The following is a 22,959-nucleotide window of genomic DNA, read 5'->3' as shown; positions in this document are numbered from 1 at the left end:
GAACATTTTGCTATATAGTAAATGTTTAATACATGTTTGTTGAATTACCTTTGGTTAGATCTGAAGACATCATGGAAACTAAGAGAATCTCACCTACCCCAACCCTAAAAAATAGTAGGAACCTCTGACATACGAGATAAACCAAAGAAAGAAGCTCCAACACCATTATTCAAATAGGGTGATTTTATTAATAATACACATGGGTGTGTCACGCCATGGGGCGCCAGTCGGCATCTACACCACGTAAGACATTAGGAGAATTAAATAGAAAGGCAGAAAGTTCAAATGAAGCAACTAGGAAATTATATCAATGGGGCTTCCATTTCAAATTTTAAAAAACAAAGCTTTTTTTTTTTACATGTTTTCCATGAATTAAATACACTGAGAAATAGTTAAAAGAATATATTTACAGTCAATTATCATGGGCACTGCCAACATAGTCAATAAAAAAAAAATAAACCAAAAAATTCTTTTCATGTTCCTTGCTTGTTCTTTTACAGAGAATTTTAAATACGATCTTGTTTTTTAGAAAATACAATAAGGAAATAATTACATTCTTAATATGAGAACATTATTTTACAACATATAACCATGGTCAATTAATTTTGAAAGTGTCTAGAAACGAAAAAAATGGTGCTAAATGAAACGTGAATAATCTCTTTCTCGGTTAGAAAAATTGACACACAATTATCCTATTAAAAAAAAACAAACTACCCACCAGCTTTGGTCCCTCAAAATTATGATCTAATGATCCCTGTTTAAAAAATACTTTCCATGACCAAAACATACCTGATAGCATCATAGTATCTGTGTAGAGAAATGTGAATAGTTTTGAAGTGAAGATCTGTAACTATTTCAGGCAAAGGTGTGCAAACTGATACACTCAAAGACAATTTCCTTTTAAAAAGATAGCTTTCCTGGCCAAAAAAAGGATTTCCTCTTTATGACATGGATTCTCCTATTACATACAGTCAGGTTGTATTGCTGGGAGATAAGAATTCTGTCCAGCATCGATCAACAAGTTTATTTCACAGTCTGGATGGACACAGTCTTTCAAGAGGCTCTGAAACAAAACTCACATTGCTCCTTCCAAACTGCGCCATGAATTGGAAATACCTAATGCTTTCATCAAAAATTTGACATTAACAAATAGTCTATGTGATGACAGACCCATGTTAAAATATGTCTGGAAATGTAGGAAAATGCCATTTAAAAGCCACCACGATTTTTGTCTGTTAGTGGTGAGGTACCATGTCTGATGGTGAATGATAGAAGTTCAATGGAAATATTCCTCCTAGATGTGTCTTATTTCAATGAATGGCTTGTTATTGTTACATCTATCCTGTGCTCCCAAATGGACCTAAACTAAATATGGAACCGAGTGATCAATTTTCTGGGATCATGACCTCATTTTTCTTGAGTTGCTAACAGACAACCTGTGCTCTGATGATGTCAATACCTTAATTTAGAGTTTCCCATCATGACCACGTATTGATGGGTTGGCCTAAAATACTGCCAGGTAATCAACGTCCAGCAGGTCCCATTTACAACTTTTACCACAAAGTATAAGGTAGGAGACTGTTTTCTGCTAATCTGTGATGGACTGAAAAAAAATGAGTGCTACCCCTCTCCAACACCCTCCCTCCCAGGGGCCCCCTGGGAAGTGCCTTACACTAATTTCAACCATTTGTTAATCTAAGAACCTTTCTCAACTCCTCTTTTGGAAGTCATCAACCCACTTTTTTTTCCTTCTCCAAAACAACTTCCCCAGTCAACATGGAACAGGGGAATGATAGTCACATGATCTAGGTTTAAGTTCCAAGTCTGACTAGCTCTGCCCTTGAACAAACCCTTCTCAGACTCAACTTCCTCATCAGTAGAGAGAGGTATTAATATTTGCCTTAGTTATACTCAAAGGGCTATCATAAAGAATGTTCTTTGTAAATTCTAAGAATGAGGGCTATCATTATTAAGTCCTCATTCTTAATAGATGGATTTTATTTTGGGGGAAGATCCAGAAGCCACTTGGTGCAATACAGATTGAATAAGATTTTTTGGTCGACGAGGAGATGTCATTATAAAATATTAAGACTGAGTTTATGCTATGGCTCCCATATCATCCCTGAAGGACATTCCCACAGAGGCATTCCAGATAGGTTTTGAGCACTAGACCCTTAAGAAATGTTTCTTGATTGGGTAGATTGTAAGTTTCTTGAGGACAAGGGCTATCCCCAGTGCCTGGCACAGAGTAGATGATTAATAAATGCTTGTTGATTAACTGATTAAGCCAATGGTCTCCCAAGGTAATCACGCTAAGGGATTTTTCTATTTCTTCTTTTTGTATTTCCTTTCTCTCAGCTTGACAATCATACCTCCTACTCTACAGCTAGAGGGACATTTCCCTGGCCTTCTAAGGGGTAGGGAAAACTCTCAGCTTTGGCAACAGGGTCACCTGTTGGATAGATTTAAGGTATCCATGTAGGTGGTGATGAAAGGAAACCCTTTGGATATTCTACTGAATACTCCACACAGTAGGTGTGTTTGAATTCTTCTTGAAGGCATGACATCCAAAAATAATGTAGAAGGTAGATCTTGAGAGAAGATGATGCCTCACCAATATAGAGTCAAAGGAAAGAAAATGATTCTTTCCAGTACAGGGTTTCAAAGAACAAGCATGCTGTTTTGCAGGGCACTGTCACCAGCCAGTTAAGGTTGGGCACCTGACTCCTTTCCCAAGATAGGATCTTTGACTGCTGTTATTACCAGCCAGGTGTTGGCTCTACTGCTCAACCACAAATATGGGTCCTGTTTGTGGTTTGAAGAAACATAGTTTTTAACATACTTGAGAAGGACAGTGCCAGTGTAAGGTAAAGACCTAGGAAGAGATGGTTTACTATTCCTAGACAATCCTTCATAAGGGCTTCAAAAAGCCCACTGGGCTCACATCTGCCCTTAAGATGCCAAGATGGCTAATGAACAGGCAAAATGTGGAGCACATTTGGAAGGGTGTGTGTCAATGGAAGTGATAATCACCCTCTAAATTCTGACAAGAAGCCTAATTTGCATCTTAAATATATACAGATATAAATTAAAAACAATATTTATTGAAATATACAAATAAATAACTTACTTTGAAGCAAAATGCCTAAACTTACTTTCTAATCAAACTTTTTTTTTTATTCTTAAATATTAAGGGGAACACTGGGTATCACTCATCATGTGATATTCCCATGGTTATGTGCTTCTTTTATGAGGTGGCTCATTTAAAGTGGGCTCCATTGAACATATAGTATAATTTTGAGTGGGTTTGCTTTGCTTTTAAGTGGGCCACCCAGTTTAAAGTGTTCACAACTGAAAATGGACTACAAATAAAAAAATTAGATTGGGAGTCAACAGACTTAGGGGTATTCCTGACTCTGCCAATAACCAGCTATGTAACCTTGGGTAAGTCACTCTTCTGAGCCTCAGTTTCCCTAACAATAAAATGAGAGGATTAGATTAGAGCAGTAGTTCTTAATCTTTTCTGTCACAGACCCTTTTGACAGTCTGGTGAAGCCTTTGGACTCCTCCTCAGAATAATATTTTTAAATACATAAAGTAAAATACATAGGATTAAAAAGGAAAACAATTATATGGAAATACAATTATCAATTTAAAAAACACACACACAAGGAAGGTCATGGACCCCAAGTAAAGAACTGTTGGATTACAGGATCTTTGAGGTCCCTTCTAGCAATAACATTCTATGATTCCATATTGGCATGCTGCCACCATGTTATCAGGAGTGTTGCATGCTAGAATTATCAGCACCATAACAATAAAAGAATTAGGATTAGGGTATAGGTTTATTATTTTACCTCTCTTTGTAACTAGAGATAAAATGTTAAAGAAAAATTAGAGTTTCGTATTGTATTCTTGGGCAAAGAGAAGGCTGCCAATCATGAGAACAGAAGGAGGAATGGTCTAGAGCCCTTGACGATTCTGTTGATGACTTAACGGGGAGTGGGCTCCCCTTTACTAGGTGCCTTCAAACAGAAGATCACAGGTTATGGAACTGGAAGGGATCTTAGAGACTGAATTAGTCTAAAGCCTCATTTTACAGAGCAGGAGACTGAGATCCAGAGACGGGAAGTGATTTGTGTAAGGTCACATAGTTACAAAGTAGGAAAGCTGGAGTTTGAACTCAGGTTCTCTGACTTTGAATCCAGTACTCTTTAAAAGATACTGATAGGCTGGTCATCCGCGATGGAGGGGAGTCCTGCTTCAGGAGTTGGTGAGCTAGATGGACCCTGAGGTCCCCCTGCAAACCCAAAATCTGCTATTCTGTGACATGGCCTAAAGATGGCAAAATCTTGGGAATCTCAAATTAATCACTAATTTTAGCATGCCCATTTTGTACTTTAAAAAATAAAGGAAAACATTTGTTTTTGTTGAATAAGATAGACTATTAGCCAACCCTCAAAAGAAGGAAATCTGTTGCAGACTAAACTGTTTCTCTTTAGGGAGAGTTTTCACATTTCTACAGGGATACAAAATGGACATGGCTTTGATTAACTGACAATGGACAAATTTCCCGCCAGCCCCCCTCCCCAACCCCCCAGGTCATCCAATAGAAAAAAGTCCGTGAGCACCTTCCTTGGGTTATTAAAGCTTCTAGCTCACATATCCAAACATTTGCAGGACCTCTCCTCTTTCCCTTTAGAGAAATTGTTCTTCAAAGCCCTGTAGGCTGTGCATTCTCTCACTTAGCTCCACCACTTTACAGGAATTTTTAGGCGATCAAAAGTAATAAACATTGACACCAGTTTCCTAAACTCCTTAGCATTTGCTTGAGCCAAACCCTGATAAACCAGATTACTAAGGGTACTAGGGGTCTTCTGAGTAACTAGGCCAAGGATCTTTGCTGTCGAAAATCTTTCTAAAATTTCAGCATCTACTTTCTCATTTTAGTATAGAGAGGCCTAGCAAAGATTCGTCTTCTATAAAATGAGGAGGTTGGATGAGATGATTTATCAAACCCCTTTTAGCTCTGATATTGATAGATCATAAGATTAGAGTTGGAAGGGACCATTAAAAAATCATTCCATTCCATCCAACCTTTTCATTGTACAGATGAGAAAAATGAGTCCCAGAGACTTGGCCAAGATCAAGGTTAGTAATATGGCCAAGAATTGAACACAGGCCCTTTGACTCCATATATCCAGTGTTCTTTCTATGATGCTATAGATGATTTATGCCCCCCATGATCCTAATTAGAATCATGCTTTTTAACATTAATTCTCCTTATGTAGACAATATAAGACTGAGTGTGCTGACCTTATAGCATTCTTTGAATAAATATTTGATATCAGCTTGCTTCCTTCACCAACTCATTCAAGAAATATTTGCCGAGTACCTGCTATGCGCAATTAAGAACTGTGTGAGGAAGAGGTATAAGACACTCAAGTCCCTCCCCATTTGTTGTTTGATTAATTGTTATAAAACTCCCAGCTCACTGACGTGCCCCAGTACATTAACTTCGAGGGAGAAAGAGCTGGCCCGTTCATAGCGGGGCATACTTCTATGAGCTGACTTTTTAGGTACTGAAGGAAAACCTCTGGTTCTTTGAATAATGACTGTCACTTGGTCAGTCGATCACCATACTATCCTTTCCCCAAGGCAGATAATTCCAGACAGTGACACTCTTGGGGCTAGGGAAAGCCATGGATTAGGAGGTGGAAGACCTGGGTTCTAGTTCTATGTCAGCCACTTAGCAGCTATGTGATCTTGATGAAGTTCTCCACTTTCTAGGACTCAGTTTCCTTTACCGTAAAATGGGGGATGTCCCTTCCAGCTCTCACAGTCTATTTTCTAAGCAATCTTCTTGCTGGTATATTGGGAGAAATCCAGTTCTCAGACCTGCCATCTTTTTCACCACTATTGGTGCTTTTCTTTCTTTGATGCACTGAACTCATGCCCCTCTCCACAAAAATAAAATTAAATAAAAAAAATCAAACGTGGAATATAATATTATCTTAAAGACCAATGAAGACACAATTCCTTATAGGTCTGCTGGGGAAGAAAAAAAAACACAGCCAAGTCTGGCACCACATTAAGGCTCCAGATCAATAAATCAAAGAGAAGGGCCTGGAAGTGTCCCAAACCCATTTTCTTCCCAGGGTCAGAACTCATCAAAAGATTGATTCAACCAAATCCATCAGTGCTGATAAGCTGTGACATTTGCAGCTTCATCAGGTAGTAAATCAAACTTGCTTCTCTTCTGTCAGAATCACTCCTAGTGGCAGCTCTCGGGAAGGGGAGGACCGAAACGATAGGGATCCGAGAGGCAGGAAGGAGAGGAAGAAGGACTATGGGGCGGGCAGGGGAGGTCAAACTAATGAATCAAAGCATTAATAGCACTTTGCTGCCTTTCAAAAGCAGTGCAAAATACAAACTATGATACAAAAGATCTCTGAAGATGCCAGGTGCTTTTAGAAAAACACACATACACAATACACAATAAAGAGAAACATTATTTTTAAAAAATGCAGCTAAAAAATGGCAGCTTTTCAAGTCCCAGTGAGAAAAGCATCTGTCCAAAGGTGGGGAGGAAGGAGGAAAGAGAGCAAGAATTGTTTCACATCACAGTTATTTCATTCCAAAATCTCTAACGACTAGGGGGAAAGGGCATGATGTGGGGTGGGGAGGGGTGGAGGACGAGAGAGAGGAGATGGGGAGAGGAAGGAGAGGGATCTCCTGGACCAGACATTCAGCTCAGGCCAGCAGTCCTATCACATTGATCAACATGCTTCCTGACACTCTTTTTCAAATAAGACCGTCTGCGAGGGATCAGATCCTGGCTCACACCTAGAGCCATCCTCACCTGGGGGAGCCCTACTAAAAAACTCCCGAAGATGCCAATCTGAGAATTTCGCCTGAGGCTCATCCTGCTTCACACTCCTGTGATCAGGTTCCATTTGAGCCAAGGCAGTTGAAAGTCATTACTTAATTAGACATAATCCTTCCCATTACAGTTCTTTTGCTCCTTTTCTATCACTTATCTTTGTTCCTTTTTTAGGGTGTTTTGTGTGTGTGTGATTTATTTTGCTTTTTTCATTAAACAAAGTTGGAAATGAGAGTGTCACAAGTAATAATAATCATTTAAAAAAAAAGGGCACCATATACAGTAGAAAGAGTGTACAAGTGGAGTGAGAGCCAAGCTACTGGCACCTGAGTAGAATTACAAAACCTCTGATGCCGTACTGCTTGACGCCTCTTTTAGAGTTGAGTCTCCTGTTGTCTGAGTCTTGAATGAGAGGATGTAAGGCCTTCTAAAAGGTATGTTCATTCTTCCACTACTCTCTTTATGTCCCATTTTTCAACTCCCATTCCTAGAGAAATAAACAGAAAGAGTGAAATACACAAAAACACATGGCCAGAGATCATTATTCCAAGAACTAAGAGTACTGATTGAATTCAGTTCATATTTATTAAGTGGCTGCTATTTGCAAGACCTATTGCAAGCCATAGCTTAAATTACTCTAATGTTTTATTGCTGCATTTTAAAATTTTTAATATTTTATTTTTCCCAATAACATGTAAAAACATTTTTTTAGGCAATTGGGGTTAAGTGACTTGCCGAGGGTCACACTGGTAGTAAGCATCTAAGACCAGATTTGAACTCAGGTCCTCCTGATTCCAGAGCTGGTGCTCTATCCACTGCACCAACTAGCTGCCCCAAAAAACAATTTTTAACTTTCGTTTTTTACAATTTTGAGTTCCAAATTCTCTCCCACCTCCTTTTCCTCCCAAATCACTGAAAAGGCAAGCAATTTGATAACAGTTATACATGTGCAGTCATGCAAAACATATTCCCACATTAATCATGTTGTGAAAGAAAACGAAGACAAAAAAAATCAAGGGAAAAAAAACCCAAAATAACCATATGCTTTGAGCTGTATTCAGATTCCATCAGTTCTTTCTCTGGAAGTGGATAACATTTTTCATTATAGGTTCTTCAGAAATGTCTTGGTAGATTATTGTATTTCTCAGAATAGTTAAGTCATTCGTAGCTGATCATTGAACAATGTTGCTGTTACTGTGTACAATTTCTCCTGGTTCTGCTCACTTCTTTCAGCATCAGTTCACGTAAATCTTTCCAGGTTTTTCTGAAACCACCTTGCTCACTATTTCTTACAGCACAATAGTGATCCCTCACAATCATATACCACAATTCGTTCAGCCAATGCCACATGGATGCATTTTTAAAAACATCAATGTCACATTCTACTGACCTACCACTAACAAAATCTTCCCTTTTAACAATGAAGTATTATTAATGTAAAACAAACCAATTCGTCTATTAGGGTATGCCATACCTCATTCCGAATCATTAGTTTATCACTTCTCTCCTGCAAAGAGGAAGGTATGGTTCATCATCAGTCTTCTAGAGTGGAAATTAGTCACTGCATTGATCAGAATTCTGATGCAATATCACAAAATTCAACTATTCAACTAATACTTAGTAAGCGTCTATACACATGGCCCTCTATTAATTCAATTACATCCATTGACATTTATTAAGCATTTATTAAGTGTTTGAGACTATGTGCTAAGCTCTGGGGATATGTAGGAATTCTCAGAATATAGAAGTTTATATTCTAATATGAGAGTGAGGGATGCAACAGAGACAGTCATTCTGTCTGCTAACATTTGTTAAGTACTTTCTATGTGCCAGACACTGGCACTAAGCTCTGGAGATAAAAGAAAAGCAAAACAAAACAAAATGAAAAAGCAGTCTCTGTCCTCAAGAAGCCCACAGTCCAACAGACAAACAAAGGCAAACAGGTAGAAATCTAATATATCAAGGATAAAACTGGGGGATAATCTCTGAGAGAGAGCATGAAGATTAGGATCTGGGAAAGGTTTCTTGAAGAAGGTGAGATTTTAGCTAAGACTTGAAGGAAGCTAGGGAAGCCAAAAGGCAGAAATGAGGAGGGAGAGCGCTCCATGCAGAGTGGAGAGCCAGGGGAAAAGCTTAGAAATGGAGCACAGCAAGGAGGCCAGTGTCATTGGATCATAGACTACATGGAGGGGTGTAAGGTGTGAGAGGACTGGCTTTGCAAAGGAAAAATGTGGTAGGAACAAAATAGGTATGCCAAGCCCTCTAGGAAATTATGACGAGGAACAGAGATCTCTTATAACTGGGGAGATGAGGCAAGATTTCATGGAGGATTTGGCGGCATCTCAGCTGAACATCATATATGACCTTGGTAAGGACCAGCTTAAGAGGACCATAGTATTCAGAGATGGAAGGTAACTGGAAAGATGACCTAGTCTGGCCTGGCCCCTTTGCTCTACTGAGGAAGAAAACAGGCCCAAAGAGATTAAGAGACTTGTCTATGATTGGATAGCTAGAAAGTAGCAAAGCCAAAATGCAAACACAGGTTCTCTGATCCCAAATCAAGCGCTCCTTTCACTACAACCTGATTGGTTTCTGTTGGATCTGTCACTGGTGACAGAGAATATGATTCACCTTGTTTCCTAGGATCTAGGCTTCTGTGGGTCAGCATTTCTAGTACTACATAAATCAAAAGGCAAAAACTGAAAAAGATTAGAGCCCCCTACCTCTCCGCCAAAAATTTCTCCACTCCTAACTTTAACCACCACACAAAATAAGCATGAGAATTTTGGACCATTTAATGCTACCAGACATCTTTATCTAAGGTCCTTTCTACATCGCAGGTTCTTATTCAGCTACTACTAGTAGTGGGAGGTAATGTGTGATGGAAAGAGCACTGAATGTGGTGTCAAAAGACCTGGTTCAGAATTAGCTTTTCCACTTAAAAGGGAGGTATGTCCTTGAAACGGGGAAGAGGACGGTGGTGGTGGGGAGATTAATGTTCTCTAAAGTCTCAGCTTCAAACTGTATGATTTTGCCTCTTGGCCTCAGTTTGTAGAATGGGGTGATTGGATTCAGTCCTCTCCAATTCTGACACTGTGATTCTGCAATGGCTCTGTACAGTTATCAATATACATTATATACATATATACATTATATATAATATATATATACATGTAGTGTATATATATTACATTTTATATACATTATCTTATTTGATCCTCACAACAATCCTGTGAGGTAGGTAGAGCAAGTGTTACTAGCCCCCTTTATAAAGAAAAAACTGAGGCCCAAAGAGAATTAGTGACTTGCCCAAGGCCACAAAGGCACAAAATGGCAGAGGCAAGACTAACCAGATCTTCCTATTCTAAATCCATGCCTTCCATGATACCCTAAAGCCTAAGCATTATTCTAGGGCTTCAGTCCCTTATAGCTGTGAGAGTCTACAGTTCTGTGATTCCTAGACACAGCCTTTTCTATGTGAGTTTCAGTGGGAATTTTATATGCGTGAAAGACATTTGGGACTTTGGGCAAGTTCTTTCTCCTCTCTGAGCTGCAAAATGCCAGGGTTGGATTAGATACCCTCATCTAAGTTTCCTTCCAGTTCTGGCATTCTAAGGCCTCATCCAATCCTTTCAACATAGAGTATGATTTAAAATTCATTGATTCAGCAGACATTTATTGAGCATATGTTATATTTAAGATGCTGTGTGAGGTATGGGTGCTACAAAGATAAAGAATAAGAGTCCTTCTCAAGAAGCTTAAAATCTATCACAGGGCTGTGATATGTGCACGAATAAGAATGTGATAACCTCATAGGTCTAGTGTGACGGTGATCAAGGAAATGGAAACCTTTGGGAGTGCTTTGTTTTACTGGCAGCTGAGATCAATCTTTCATGAACTGAAGTGATGTTCGCCTCAGTTTCTATAGTTATCTCTGAGTCAGAAACAGCCTTGGCAAAGAACCTAATCCAAAAGGAATGCCATGAGAGCATTTAATGTTTGCTATCGATTGTGTCATAGCACAGTCTAATTCTAAACATTTATCCCAGACAAATGTCACAATCCACTGGAAGGATATATGCCTGATAAATGTTAGAGGAGCCACAAATTAGACCAGGTAAGGATTTCAGGACAGGGCAGTTGAAAGTAAGAGCATCAGTCCTGGTTCCCTTAATGTCTAACAATACACACGATCTAGAGGGAAGAGCTGCAGGGCACTATGAATACCAGATGTTCCACAGATTGTTTATATCTAAAATGATCAGGGAACTTTCCAAGGAAATACATTAGAATCTAGGAATTTTGCCAGTGGTTAACACCCATATTTCTATCCAATAACAACTCCATTGTTCAGGAAAATACATAGATTCAGCCAATTCAGAATGGGCCCCAATGGCTGTCATGTGAATTACATTTGTTCTACAGTAAAAATAATGACATCAATTAGAGAGTTTAATAGGGTTAGTGATGTGAAAACTCCAAGGCTTGCACTCAATGGAACAAATTAAATTAATCTGATTTCACCACTAATGTAATCATATGTATCATGGTTTACATGGGCAAGTATGTTTCCAATGACTATCATCCTGTACTATTTGTTTTGACATCAACTGCAAATGGTTAAATTGGGAGGCTTTTTAAAATCTTTTTCCTTTCCTTTCTTTCATTTCTCCAGATTTTTTTTTCTGGAAGAGAAAGCTGCTAACATAATTAGTGGCCATTTCTGTTAGAATCTGACTCTTCTCTGGGCCTGTGATCCCTGCTACAGGAAAGGCTAGATTGCTTGAGCTCAGGAGTTCTGAGCTACAGTAGGTTAAGCTATGCATGGTTACCCATACTAAGTCCAGTACCAGTATGGTAAACCTCCAAGAATGGGGCATCAGCAGGCTGCCTAAAGAGGTACAGAGTAGCCCAGATCATAAATGGAGTAGGTCAAAACTCTCATGCCAATCAGTGTTGGGATTAGGCCTACAAGTGGCTACTATACTTTAGCCTAGACAAGTTACGGACATTGAATCTTCTGTCTCTGTCTGTCTGTCTGTCTTTGGACATACACACACACACACACACACACAGATACATACATACATATGTACACACACACACATATATATATATAGAGAGAGAGAGAGAGAGTCTCTGTCTGTCTGTCTGTCTCTCTCTCACACACACACAGAGATACATACATACATACATATATACACACACATATATATATATAGAGAGAGAGAGAGACAGTCTCTGTCTGTCTGTCTGTCTGTCTGTCTGTCTGTCTCTCTCTCTCACACACACACACACACACAAATGGGTTGTCTCCAGCAAACCCCAGGAATGTTTTTACCCACAGTCACAAAGCAAAAGAGACGTGTGAGGAGAGGGTGTCGGGGAAGGCCTGGCGTCGCTAAGGCATGGACAGTATCCCTGCTCTTACTGCGCTTCTCTTTTCTAGGTATTTTTCTTGTTCTCCCATAGAAAGCCAAAGAAGTCTTTAAGGCAGAAAGTCTTAAAGGTGAAAACACATTTTTCCCTAAGCAACGATATTACATTAATGAAGAAATGCAGAGATTTATCTGTCTACTCAACTTCAAGGGGCAGAGCCCTTCCAGGTCTCTGGGATGATGTGCAGAAAGGTAGAAACCAATTCAGAGTTAGAATATCATCCCTTCCTCACACAGTTCACTTTACCTCTTTGGAAATCAGTTTTCCCATTTATGAAATGAGGATGATCATCATAGGATCATAGATCTAGAAATGGAGGGAAATCAGAGGCCACATAGGCCAACCTTCTTTTTATAGATGTGGAATTTAAAGGTTGTAGAGATTAAGTAATCTGCTCTAAATCATCCAGATAGAGAGGTCAGAGGGGGGATGTGACCCCAGACCCTGTATCTCAAGAACCAGGGCTTTTTCTAACGTTCCACACAGTACCTCCCTCCTTGTCTCCTCTACTCCTCTTGCCTCACTTTCCTGGGCACTGTGAACAGGAAAGCATTTTTGAAAACAAGGACATACTCTGAAAAAATGCAAGGTATCATTCACCTAGGCCAAGTATATTATTCATTTATAAGAATGCACACGAAAATATTTTAAACCAGAGATGTCTTCTTCCGTCTTCAAAGAGTATGAAAAAAAAACCAGATTAAAATGTAATAAATGCATAAATACAATACAATGTAGATAATGTTAATTTGTGGTTTTCTAAGTCAATATGCTGCCCACAGGGATCCATTCCTATTTGAGTTTAACATGACTGGTCTAAAAAAAATTCACTAAACTATCTACAAATGCAAGGTCTAGTTAGATGATGTTGGAACAAGCAAGTAAGATTGTTTAGGGAGATCTGGTAGAGCAAAAAGGGAAGATGATCTAAAATGGTCCCCAAAGACCACCCCAGAGTAGGATAGGGATAAAGGAGAAGACACCACAAGTACAACACAGAATCTTTTTGCTGGAAAAGACCTCATTAAGTCCAATCTCTAGCTGAATAGATATCCTGTGGAAAGCAGTCTGGCAGAAATTAGGGTTAGAAAAATATCTAAGTTCCAAATGGATATATGACTTAGATATAAAACGTCACATCATAAACAAAGTAGAAGAGGAAGGAAGAAATTACCTTTCACATCCATGGATTGCAGAGAAGTTCATAAGCAAATAAAGATCAGAAAGGACCACAGAAAATAAACTAGATAATTTTGATTACATAAAATTTTTAAAGTTTTATACAAATAAAACATGCATCTAAGATTAGAAAGGAATTAGGAGTGACTCAAATTTTTAAGAATAAGAGCAATTTTCTCATTGACAAGTGGTCAAAAGGATATGAATAGGCAGTTCTCAAAAAAGAAATCCAAGCATTCAATAGGCATATGAAAAGAAATGTTCCAAATAATTAATAATTAGAGAAATACAAATTAAAGCAACTCTAAAGTTTCATCTAATATCATCACATTGGCAAAGTTGACAAAAAAGGAAAATGACAAAGGTTGGAGGGCCTGGTCTGTTATTGTACTATTAGTGGAGCTGTTTATTAGACTTCTCATTCTAGAAAGCAATTTGGAATTATTCATAAAACATCACTAAGCTGTCTATACCCCTTGACCCAGAAAGAACTCTATTAGGTCTATACCCCAAAGAGAATAGTGGAAGAAGAGAAGGACCCATATGTATAAAAATATTTGTAGTGGCACTTTTTATAGAGACAAAGAACTGAAAACTTACAGAATGCCCATCAATTGGGGAACGAATAAACAAATTACGGCATATCAATGTAATGACTCCATTTCAGAGAAGCCTAGGAAGACTTGGCTGAACTGATGTCAGATAAAGTGAGAGGAATCAGTAGAACAAGTCATACAATAAAAACCACACAGTAAAGACAAATAACTTTGAAAGATGTAAGCACTCTGATAAACAAAACAACCAACCATGATTCCAGAGGACCAGTGATAAAACATGGCACAAACCTCCTGAAAGAGGGATGATGGACTCAAGGTGCAGAATGAGACAATATTTTTGTACAAGGCTAATGTGGGAATTTCTTTTGCTTGACTATGTGTATTTCTTGCAAGAGTTTCATTATTTTTTTTCTCAATGGGGAGAAGGGTGGAGGTAAGAAGAAGAGAAAATCAATGCTTATTAATTGAAAAAAAAATCAAGACAAAAAAAAGTAGAGTTTAGAGTCCCACCTGGTACGGTAATAATGTTTTAGAGTTTTAGAAACTGAGACCAGAGAGAGGAAGTGATTGAGCTGCCCAAAGCCACTGGGCTAGTTAGAGAAAGAGCTAAGCCTAGAACCCAGATTTCCTGATGCTCATTCCTCCTCCCACTGTGCCATTTTGGATCATTATTTTCACATTACCAGATTCAAAGGCATGAAAAGAAATACACGCTATGCACAGCCTAAGCCCGCGTCATTCTTTGAGAGCAAAATCTCTAACTATCCTGACTCATCCGGAGGTCTAGAGGTGACTCAAGGACAGAGACTGTAGCCAAACCTTTATGTCTTCTTACAGGTTGCTTGGGGAGCTGGAAGGCTCTATTCTTGCCAGTCCTGACGGTTCTGGTAAAGCCGGAGCTCTCTCACCTTTGCCTTCCTAAGGACGTGACCCCGGCAAGGAGAACCGCCAGATGTCGGTGGGTGTCGCTTCAGAACCGCCGCGCTGTTCACTGGCATTGAACACTCAGTATCGCTGGTGTCACAACTTGAGATGGGAGAATTTTCCAGAGTTCGGTGCCTAAAAATTGGAGACTGACAGCACAGAGAATGAAAATCCCACACGAGGCATGGTTTCCCTGATGGTCTGTATTTTTCCAGGAGCAAGTTTTATTTTAAAGTAGAAAATGGCTCTTGGGAGGCAGCATGATCCAATGAAAAGAGAACTGGGTTTGGAGTCAGAAGAACTGAGTTTGAAACCTGGTTTCGCTTACTATCTGCATGACCTTGGGCAAGTTACCTCCTCTCTCGGCCTCAGTCTCCTCACCGTACAGATGAGGGAGTTGGACTAAATTTTCTCTAAAAACATTCTCAGCTCAAAATTTTATGGCACAATGAAAAAATAAAAATAATAATGCTACATTATTGCTAGAATTCTTTCTACTTTCATATATGCATTTCTCCTTTGTTGTCTGGAAAATCAAGTTAGGTGAGAGACTAAGAATGATATGCCTAGCAACAGTCTTGGAGAATTAAATCAGAGAGCATAGAAACTTGAGCTAAAGGGGACCTTAGGGAACAGTTAATTCAATACTCTTACTGTACATATAGGTAAACAGAAACCCACAGAGTGACTTGCCCAAGGTAACTTGGAAAGCAGGCAGCAGATCTGGATTCAAAGTCCTGGTCACTACCAATCCGGGCATCTTTCAGTTGTACCACACTTGGATATCACTCATGTAATTCAGTCATCTTGGGTGGCCTTGTATCTACTAAGGATGGATTTAGGATATGACATCTGTCTGTTCATCTGTCCACCCACAATTAACAGACATGTCCACCTACACTCAAAGGCATTTTATGGATGATGAAATAAAAATTGAGCCATTACAAAAAAATATATTTATAGGCTGTGGCCACCATGATTGCTTATTACCAATCCTCTTTGCCCTACCCAACATCAATAATTGATTAATCCCTCTGTAGGAAGTATTTATGATTTTAAGTTTTACCAAATGTGATCTCCTAAGAATCAAAGGTTCAAACTCTACAAATATTTCTTTTTATTATTATTATTCCTAAGAGAATCTTTAATTCATTTAAATGTGGGCCTGGAACCCTAAAATGTTCTTTGGCAGAAGAGTATTCTAATCGTTATTAAATCAGGTGGCTCAAAGTTCCCCAAGAACTCATTAATACCATGGATGTGCTTATTTTCGCTTACCACCCAAAGTTTCTTCCAATCATGGTTATAATTGTATCCAGGTGGTGGAAGAATCCTTTCCCCCCAAACCCTGTCCTCCCTTTACACACTTCCCAGGCAAAGATGTCAGCTGAGCAAGTCAATAAGTTAATGCTAAATCACAAGGGCCAGAGCTAAAAGAGAGATTAGAGATCATTTAAACCAACCTCTCATCGTACAAGTGAGGAAACTGAGGCCCAGAGGGTTGAAGTTACTTGGAAATGGTTAGATAACAAGCAAGACAGCTGGGATTCATAACCAGACCTTCTGAATCCAAATCCATCACTTTTATCCATGACATCATACTAATGATTACACTACATAATCACAATGCATATGATCACAAGGTTAAAAAAAGATAAAAGAAAGAAGGCATCAATAGATGGTATGTGAGTTTCTAATGCTCTAGAACTGCTCTGTTCTGGCCACAGTGACCCCATGGAGGTCCAGCTAATTCAGCATCAATTTTATTTGCAGCCATTCTCCAGAAGCTCCCTTGTCCACAGGGACTGATTGTGGCAAAGGCCAGAGCAGTGATAGAGACCAATAGCCAAAGAAAAGAAAAGGGCAGGAAATCCAAAAGGAAGAGGAATTAATGAAATATGAATGAGTGAGAGGAAAACCGGCCAACATTTTTTAACACCATCCTTCTAAATGACAACCTGGCTTTCATTTCCTCTGCTAGAAGGAGAAAAAAAGGATAGAGGAGAAACTCAGGAAGATTGGGAGGCGCTTTCTTTAAATAACCCCTATGGAAACCCAATATGGAAGGCCACTAGAAGATACCCTGTTCCCATGTAGGTTATGATGGAGAAGAGTGAATGATATTTTTTTAGCTTTCGTTAATTACTCTTGACATTTTCTCTTATTAACTCAGATTTATTTGAGGTCTAAATCTAGGACCAGTCTCATAAGAGGTTAAAAAAAAAGTATGCATGAAACAAAGAAATAAAAAGTCAAGGCTCAGCATATGGTATATGGCATGTATATTATACATAATGGCCTGTCCTCCTTACCTATTCCTCCCCCTATTTCCCTCAGTCTGTCCCAAACCCTTCCCAAAGTGAAGTAAATAAATTAATCCAGATGCAATTAAGAAAAGTGCCTGAAAGTCATCAAAGAGAAAGACAGTTAGTGAAAGGAGCACTGGTCTTAGAGTCAAAATGTTTGACTTCTACTCTTGGCTCCAATACCAGTTATCTGACCCAAGATAACTCACTTTAGGTCTCTGAGACTCAGTTATATCATCTATGTTTTCTAGAATATAGTGAGCTTGATGTAGTGAAAAGATCACTGGACTCGAAACAAGGAAAGGATTTGAGTTTTCGCTCTGCCATTAACTTGAAGTCAAATCTTAGAGAAGGTCACTCCCACTCTCTATGCTCTAGTTTCCTCTTATGTAAAATGATTTCCTCATGTAAAATTATTAGGAATAATAATATTTCTATTAACTCCTTCAAAAGTTTGAAAGGAAAGAGCTTTGTAAACCTTAAAATGTTCTAGAAATGTGATTTATCATTCAAATAGCAAAAATAATAAGTATTATTTCACTGAAATAAAGAGTCAGTATGATAACAGTGGAAAGAGGGGCTTTGGAGTCAGAAGACCTGAGTTCAAATCCTGCCTCAGGCACTCAATACTTGTATGACCCAGGACAAGTTACACCTTTCTGAGCCTCAATTTCCTCATAATTAGGAGGTCGGATGAGATGGCTACTGAGGGCCCTTCTAGCTCCAAACTTATGATCCTATGAAAATATATAATTGTGAAGTATAATTAATATTAATAATAATGGTGATAAAAATAATTATTCTTGACACGGCAGCTTTCTAACCATGACCTCAATAGCTGCTGTCTGTAAGGGGCATGAGAGATTACCTGGGGACTTGAGGTTCCAGATTTGGGTTCAATTGCTAGACCCAGTGTGATGCCCCCTGCTAAGGCTTTCTTGAGGCTTTCTTTGACCTCTGTGAGTTCCAACTCCAGATTGACGCGCTCTGTCTCCTTCTGTTTACACTCCTCCTCCAGCTTCTTCAGCTTATCTTCTAGAATAACTTGCGTCTTCCTGCCTAGAACCCAAAGAAAACAGTATTCTTTCAATATCAGGCAAAGGTTTTCAAAATCAAAAAGAAAATGGCCTCTGAAACCAGGTTCAAAGGTGGGTCAAAAAAAAAAAAAGGTTTCTCTATTAAAGCCAATGACCAGGTCTATGCCATCTTCACGTTTCTTAAATTGTGGAACAAAGTCTTGTTTTCTAGAATATGGAGAGCATGATGTAGTGAAAAGATCACTGGACTAGAAGAAAGAAGGAAGGGGCCTAAGTTCTCACCCTGCCACTCACTCTGAGTCTAATCTTAGACAGGGGTCAGTTAAGTGGCTTAGTGGTCAGAGAGCTGGGCCTGGAGTCAGGAAGACCTTAGTTCAGATACTTCCTAGTGGTGTGACCCTGGACAAGTCACTTAATCCTGTATGCCTCAGTTTCCTCAACTGTAAAATGAGCTGAAGAAGGAAATGGCAAACCACTCCAGTATCTTTGCCAAGACAACCCCAAGTGGGGTCACAGAGTTGAACATGACTGAAATGACTGAATAATAACAACAACAAATCTTAGACCAGATCACTCCTTCTCTCCATGCTCTAGTATCCCCTTATGAAAAATGACTAGAATAAATATATAGCCCCCCTTCCCACCTGCATAATTCTGGGATTTTGGTGCTCAAACTATACTGGAGTGTAGTTTGCTAGAAGGAAACATGGATCCTTTCCAGTTCTAGATTTATTACATATTTAGGTGTGACTGGTTTTCCTTCATTGGCCCAATTGGCTCAATGACTATCTGTTAATTACAGATAGTTTCTCTGCTTTTCTTCCTCTATCAGACCCTCCAGGACTAATCTTATTAGCCTTGCCACATTAACAAACACTAATCAGCACTTGTATTGGACTTTAAGTTATCACTCTCTCTCTTATTCCACATAAAAACCCTATGAGGTAGGTGAAGTAAACATCATCCCATTTTACTGAGAAGAATCCTTAAAATGGGAGCATCTTCCCCATTTCTCCCCCTCATCCATCCCATGAGAACTATTACTTTGTCCTCAAATATCTCAGAGTACCTTGTTTGGATCTCTCCTTTGCACTTATCTCACCCTCTCTGTATCCGCTATTTGTATATAAGTTCTTCTCTCCTTTGAGATTATAAGCTACCTGAGAATAGGATCATTAAAAAAAGCATTTATTGGATGTCTACTATATGCCAGGCACTGTACTAAGCCCTTTACAAATATTATTTCATTTGATCCTCACAACAAACCTTGGGAAATGGGTGTTATTATTACCACGCCCACTTTAAAGCTCAGGAAACTGAGTCTAAGAAAGGTTAATTGCCTTGCCCAGGGTCACACAGCCAGGAAGTGTCTGAGGCCTGATTTAAGCTGAAGTGTTCCTGACTGTTGACCCAGCTCTCTATACTCCATCTAGCTGCCATATTTAGTACCTTATTCAGTGTCTTATACAAACTAAGCATAAAAAAAGTTTGTTGAATGAATCACTTGAGGTTTTCTACCATCCCTACCTATCACTTCCTAAAAAAAGCAGAGAAAAAAATCCTACATTTTCCTTATTAAGCCCAGAACCCTGACCAATTTCTTTGATATTGTAATTGGTACCAGTAATGCTACTCCAATAATAGTAAATCAAGTCTGAAGTTCAAGTACTCACCCTCAAATCCCCACCTTCACCCTCATTATAAAGCCTTCCCTGGCTGCTCAATCCTATACTGATCTCTCCTTCCACAGACATCTTCTAATATTAACTTTTGGCACCAAGCATTTTGGAATCAAAAATATTAAGATGATATAAACCATCTTCTGGGACAGGGAAACAAGAGATAATAGGAAACTTCAGCTTCTAATGTCTAAATCTTGCTTCTGCAAATACTCCCTATGAATCATTATCATTGTTCTTATATATTAAACTAGTATTTAACATGTCACTGCACTGGTCTTTATCCTTTGCTAAACAACCATGCAACCGAAATCAGAGTGGCCATCTGCCATCTTTACAAGAAGAGTGCCTTGTTGGGTTGAGATATTTTAAACTAAGAGGAAATGAAACATGAGGGATCAAGAATTCTAACAGCATTCTAAGGCCAATCAAACTGAATTTTTTCCTACCAGCATTTACTTCGATGGCCGCCCTAAGATCTTTCCTTTCTTTTCGAAGCTGAGCCAGGCGGTTACGCAGAGTTTCTTTCTTCCTTAGTAAGTCTTCCTCTTTGGTCTGCAACCTCTTGGCATCTGCTTCTACACGGTTCTTCCCATATTTGTATTGGTCAGCATCTTAGGGAAAAAATGAATATGGTCAATTATACGTAATTTAGTAGATGTCAGGGTAGTTTGAAACCTGCTTGGGCAGACAATTTGAAGAGATGGACCTTTTCTTCTTCTTGTTTTTTTTTTCATAGGCTCTACATAAGCCAAATATACACAAAAGGATGAGTTTATACTGAGGGTGTGAGGTGACTATCTTGCATGCTCCCAAATTCCTTGAATCAAATCTAAACCGAGATCTAGAATAACCTACACTGGAGAAAAAGTCTCTGGGTTCTAACTTCCTTACAATGTACAACAGGTGGTTGTACATTTCAAACCAGACAGTAAGCATGCTGCTCTGGAGAGAAAGAAAGAAGTCCATGGGCTACAAGTCCAGAAGGCAGGATGGATTTGTATTCAGAAGATATGGATTCAAGTCATAACTCTAAGCTGTGTGACCCTGGTAAAGTCACTTCCGTTTTCTAAGTTATTGTTCCCTTAACTGTAAAACAAGGGCATTAGATTTCTGGAAAATCTAGAATTATGTAAGAAAAGGGACTAAAATGCTCATACCCCTGGACCCTGTAATCTCAGTACTAAGCACATACCCCAAGGAAGTCAAAGATGGTAAAGCCCATGGTGAAATAATTTAGGACCTAGGATTTGGGGGTTTTAAGTGGTGGGGGCGGGGGCAGCTAGGTGGCACAGCGGATAGACCACTGGCCCTGAAGTCAGGAGAACCTGAGTTCAAACCCGGCCTCAGACCAAACACTTGACACTTACTAGCTGTGTGACTCTGGGCAAGTCACTAAACCCCAATTGCCTAAAAAAAAAGATGGTAGGGAACTAAAAGGTCACACATTTACTCCAACTGTTACATCTTACAAATGGAGAAAATAGATGACCAGAAACATTATGCACACTTAGCATGGTCACATAAGACCTGGGCTGAGCCAAGATGTGAGCTGAAGCTTTCTGACTTCCAATCCCACGTTCTTTCCACTGAATTCTGTGGGTTCCCCAACTCACCTAGGTGGTTCAGTAATGGAGATGGGAAATAAACCCAGATCTTTTTATTTTTAATCTTTCACTTTTAATACTGTAACATATGGCCTAATTATCAACCAATCAACAAGCTAGAGGGCTCGGCAGATAGAATGGTGAGCCTGGAATCAGAAACACCTGAGTTTGAATCAGGCCTCAGACATTTACTAGCTGTATGATCCTGGGCAAGTTACTTAACTCTGTCTGCCTTAATCCACTGGAGAAGAAAATGGCAAACCACTCCAGCATCTTTGCCAAGAAAACCACATGGACAGTATGGTCCACGGTGTCACGTAGAATCAGACATGATCAAATGACTGAATAGCAACAAACTGTGTGAGGCATTGGTATGAACTAGAGAATGAATAAATGAAATAATCTCTATAGGAAGCTTGCATTCTAACTGGGGAGATAACTAAATGTATACATTTTACAGCATAAATTGAATAAACAGAAATACATACAAAGTAGTTAAATACAAGGTAGTCGTTTTTAGAGGGAAGGCACTAGCCATTGGAAGGCTCATGAAAGGCTTCATGCAGAAGACAGAACTTCAGACAAGTCTTAATGAAACGCTAGGAAGCAGAGGGAAGAAAGGAGTGAATTCTAGGTACGGGGGATGGCCAGCGCAATAGCAGTCAGGTGAAAGACAGTGTGTCACATGCGAGGAGCACAAAGGAAGGCAGTTTGGCTGGATCTCGAAGTACAGGACATAGAGTGATGTCCAAGAAAGACAGGTAGGGGCCAGGTTGTATGAGGCTTTAAAAACTAAACACAGGAGTTTACATTTTATCCTAGAGGCAATGGGAAGCCAATGGGGCTGAAATGAGTAAGGAGTCACATGGTTAGATTTGCAATTAAGGAAAATTACTCCAGCAGCAATGTAGAAGATGGGCTGGAGTGGGGTGAGGGACTTGAGGGAGGGAAACCATAATAATTAGTCCTGGCCATTTTGATAAAACTCCATGAAACAATAAGAAGATTCTATGCACATTTATATGGGGGGGTTGTTTTTCTTTTTCTTCAAACTGGGAGAGGTGAGGGCAGGACAGAAAACAAATGGTTGATAAATGAAAAATCAGTCAATCAGTGAATAAGCCTTTATGAAGTGCTTACTTCATACCAGGCGCTGTGTTAATCCTTGGGAATACAAAATAAATTTAAATTTAAAAAAGAGGGCTTAATGCTAGATGTTCCATTATGTGTACAATGCCCGGTCTATACACGGACTGCTCAGTTGGGTGAAGTAAGTATCTAGCAAACTGAATCTCTCACTTTCTATAGTGAAAACCATATGGATTTTCAATGAAAGTATGAGCTTTTT

The 22,959-nt window shown here is 39.2% G+C and overlaps 1 protein-coding gene across 4 annotated transcripts in view; it reads right to left on the bottom strand.

The window, feature by feature from the left end:
- Window positions 1-3,613: 3,613 nt before the first annotated feature.
- AFAP1 (actin filament associated protein 1) overlaps window positions 3,614-22,959 on the bottom strand; it is a 243,348-nt gene continuing 224,002 nt past the window's right edge. For 2 of the 4 annotated variants that reach the window (XM_027836596.1, XM_027836597.1), the window contains exons 14-18: window positions 20,454-20,618; window positions 18,157-18,347; window positions 14,967-15,131; window positions 8,358-8,390; window positions 3,614-7,370 (exon numbers count right to left, since the gene is read on the bottom strand). In XM_027836596.1, coding sequence (XP_027692397.1) covers window positions 7,344-7,370; window positions 8,358-8,390; window positions 14,967-15,131; window positions 18,157-18,347; window positions 20,454-20,618 — 581 coding nt within the window. In that variant the 3' untranslated portion in view covers window positions 3,614-7,343. The remainder of the gene's footprint in view (window positions 7,371-8,357; window positions 8,391-14,966; window positions 15,132-18,156; window positions 18,348-20,453; window positions 20,619-22,959) is intronic. The other 2 variants (XM_027836598.1, XM_027836599.1) reach the window with 2 other exon arrangements.

This window comes from Vombatus ursinus, unplaced genomic scaffold (assembly GCF_900497805.2).
Source record: "Vombatus ursinus unplaced genomic scaffold, bare-nosed wombat genome assembly UNPS02014818.1, whole genome shotgun sequence".
In the NCBI taxonomy this organism is placed as follows: Eukaryota; Metazoa; Chordata; class Mammalia; order Diprotodontia; family Vombatidae; genus Vombatus; species Vombatus ursinus.
Note: the sequence above shows the minus strand (reverse complement) of the source record. Positions and strands in the feature narration are given on the sequence as shown.